We start from the raw sequence: 2,088 nt of genomic DNA, 5'->3' as shown, positions 1-2,088 counted from the left end.
TTAGTGGACATTGGCAGGACACCTCATACACACCAGAAACATTTTCCCTAGCTCTTCCTGATTTTTCTGACACTTGTCACTAGAGCACCTAAGGGAGATTTTACATCTCTGTGATTCCTAGTGAGTGTGACACTGACATAGTGCCGCATAAAATGGTCCAAAATCATTCTCTTCCTTCTGGAAGATGAATGATGGAGACAGACTGAGAGGAACAATCCAGGAGAATAATCATATCCTCCCAGCAGCAAAGCCCTCAACAAATACATAGCAGATAGCACTGAGTACATCTCATGTTCTTTTCATGCCTGGGGATGTCCGTGCAGTTGTAGGAGTAGAAACTGTGCCTGTATCACGACAAACAGGCCAGGGTGAGGAGGCAGGAATTGGGAGCCCTCTGAATGGTAGACAGAAGGGTGCTTGACAAATTAACCTTATGCCACCTTCAGAAACAGAATGAGCTCAGACACCATTGCTTCTGAGACAAACACAGGCTGAAAGAACATGGCTTTCAGAAAGCCTGCTGATAAGATGATTGGAAATAAATGATTTTCCCCTTGTCCTTTGACTCCTTAAGTTGTATGAGAAGCTAAGATGTCACAAGATAATGAATGTGCCAGTTTATTTCAAGTTTTAGGGCTCTAGCTTACTCAAGGCCCTATGGAATCTAAATTTTAACTTAGCCTCCATCATTTTCCTATTATAGTTACCACCACCTCATTTTGCTGAGCAAATCAATCTGTTTATCTCTCGGTTTCCCTCTACAAGGCATCACCTCTCCCTACTACGTTTATATAGACTCTGCCTGCTCAGAGGAGGCTACACCTCCTCCTATTACTTGACTGTGTTTCTCCATTTCTTCAAACCCCTACATCAAAACTGTTTGCAGCCTTTGTTGGTTGTCCCAGCTTCTTAGGATCTAGCCTTTACTCTCCTGATCAGCACTTGACACTTCACTTGTGTCCTTTCAGGAGTAATAATCATCCATACAACATGTTACTGGTCTTAGTTCATGTGCACTCTTATTTAACAGCAAACTGTGAAGTGGGTAGGGCAGAAATTATTAAGTCCACTATTATTAAGTCCACTTGACAGACAAGGAAGCTGAGGCTCAGAGAGGTGATTTCCCAGGACCACCAGCCTAAATATATCAGAGCAGAGACCTAATTCAGGTTTGCAGGCTCCAGATCCTATGCTTTCCTAAGTATAGCCTGAGCCTGTTTAGTATAATAACACCAGCCCATAACTTTAGCATAGCTTTATAAAGTGGATGCTTACAATTTTGGCAACCATGACATCATCTGTTTTAACAAAGAGTCTGTGAAGTAAAAGCAGGAAGATTTTTTAAAAATATGCCTTTAATATGTTTGTCTGTATGTATTGTGATAGATGTATGTGTGTGTATGTGTGTGTTGAAACTATACATATTAGACTACATATAAGTGTGGAACCATTCCATTTCTCTAATATTTTATGCCTTTTAGAATCCTTTCTCATACATTATTTCATCTTATTTCTTTCACAAGTCTGCTTGAGGAATAGGAGAACAACTAGTCTTGGAAATAGACTTGTGAACCCAAAATAGGATGCATATAGCTTTGGTTCACTCGTTAAGCAGATAGCATCAGGCTCACAGCAGGAGTTTGATAAATGTCTGTTGATTGAATGACTCAACTGATTCACATCCACCTTGCTCAGATGAGGAAGGTCCCCCTCCTTCTCTGTCACTTTTAACATGGAAAGGCCTCTCCCTCCCTTTTTCTCCCCACGCTGCCACAGGGACTCAGCTGTGTCCAACAACAAAACACCCCACAGCAGTTCCATCAGCCACATCGAGTCGGTCCTGCAGCAGCTTGATGATGCCCAGGTGCAGATGGAGGAGCTGTTCCATGAGCGGAAGATCAAGCTGGACATCTTCCTGCAACTGCGCATCTTTGAGCAGTACACCATCGAGGTAGCGGAGGGGGGAGCAGGACGGGAGGTGGAGAGGGGCCAAGAAGTGCTTCCTGGCCAAGGGCACTGCCCCAGGGACAGGGCAGTAGCCTAAGGAAATTAGAGCATCCAGCATGCATTTTTAGAACACAAGAAATT

At 43.3% G+C, this 2,088-nt stretch overlaps 1 protein-coding gene across 4 annotated transcripts in view; it reads left to right on the top strand.

Moving 5' to 3' along the window:
• KALRN (kalirin, RhoGEF kinase) overlaps window positions 1-2,088 on the top strand; it is a 643,785-nt gene that overhangs the window by 312,518 nt on the left and 329,179 nt on the right. For all 4 annotated transcript variants that reach the window (XM_011950775.1, XM_011950777.1, XM_011950776.1 and 1 more), the window contains exon 13: window positions 1,777-1,951. In XM_011950775.1, coding sequence (XP_011806165.1) covers window positions 1,777-1,951 — 175 coding nt within the window. The remainder of the gene's footprint in view (window positions 1-1,776; window positions 1,952-2,088) is intronic.

The sequence above is a fragment of the Colobus angolensis genome, unplaced genomic scaffold, assembly GCF_000951035.1.
Source record: "Colobus angolensis palliatus isolate OR3802 unplaced genomic scaffold, Cang.pa_1.0 Scaffold31, whole genome shotgun sequence".
Classification (NCBI taxonomy): domain Eukaryota; kingdom Metazoa; phylum Chordata; class Mammalia; order Primates; family Cercopithecidae; genus Colobus; species Colobus angolensis.
This window is presented reverse-complemented; position numbering and strand designations above follow the sequence as displayed.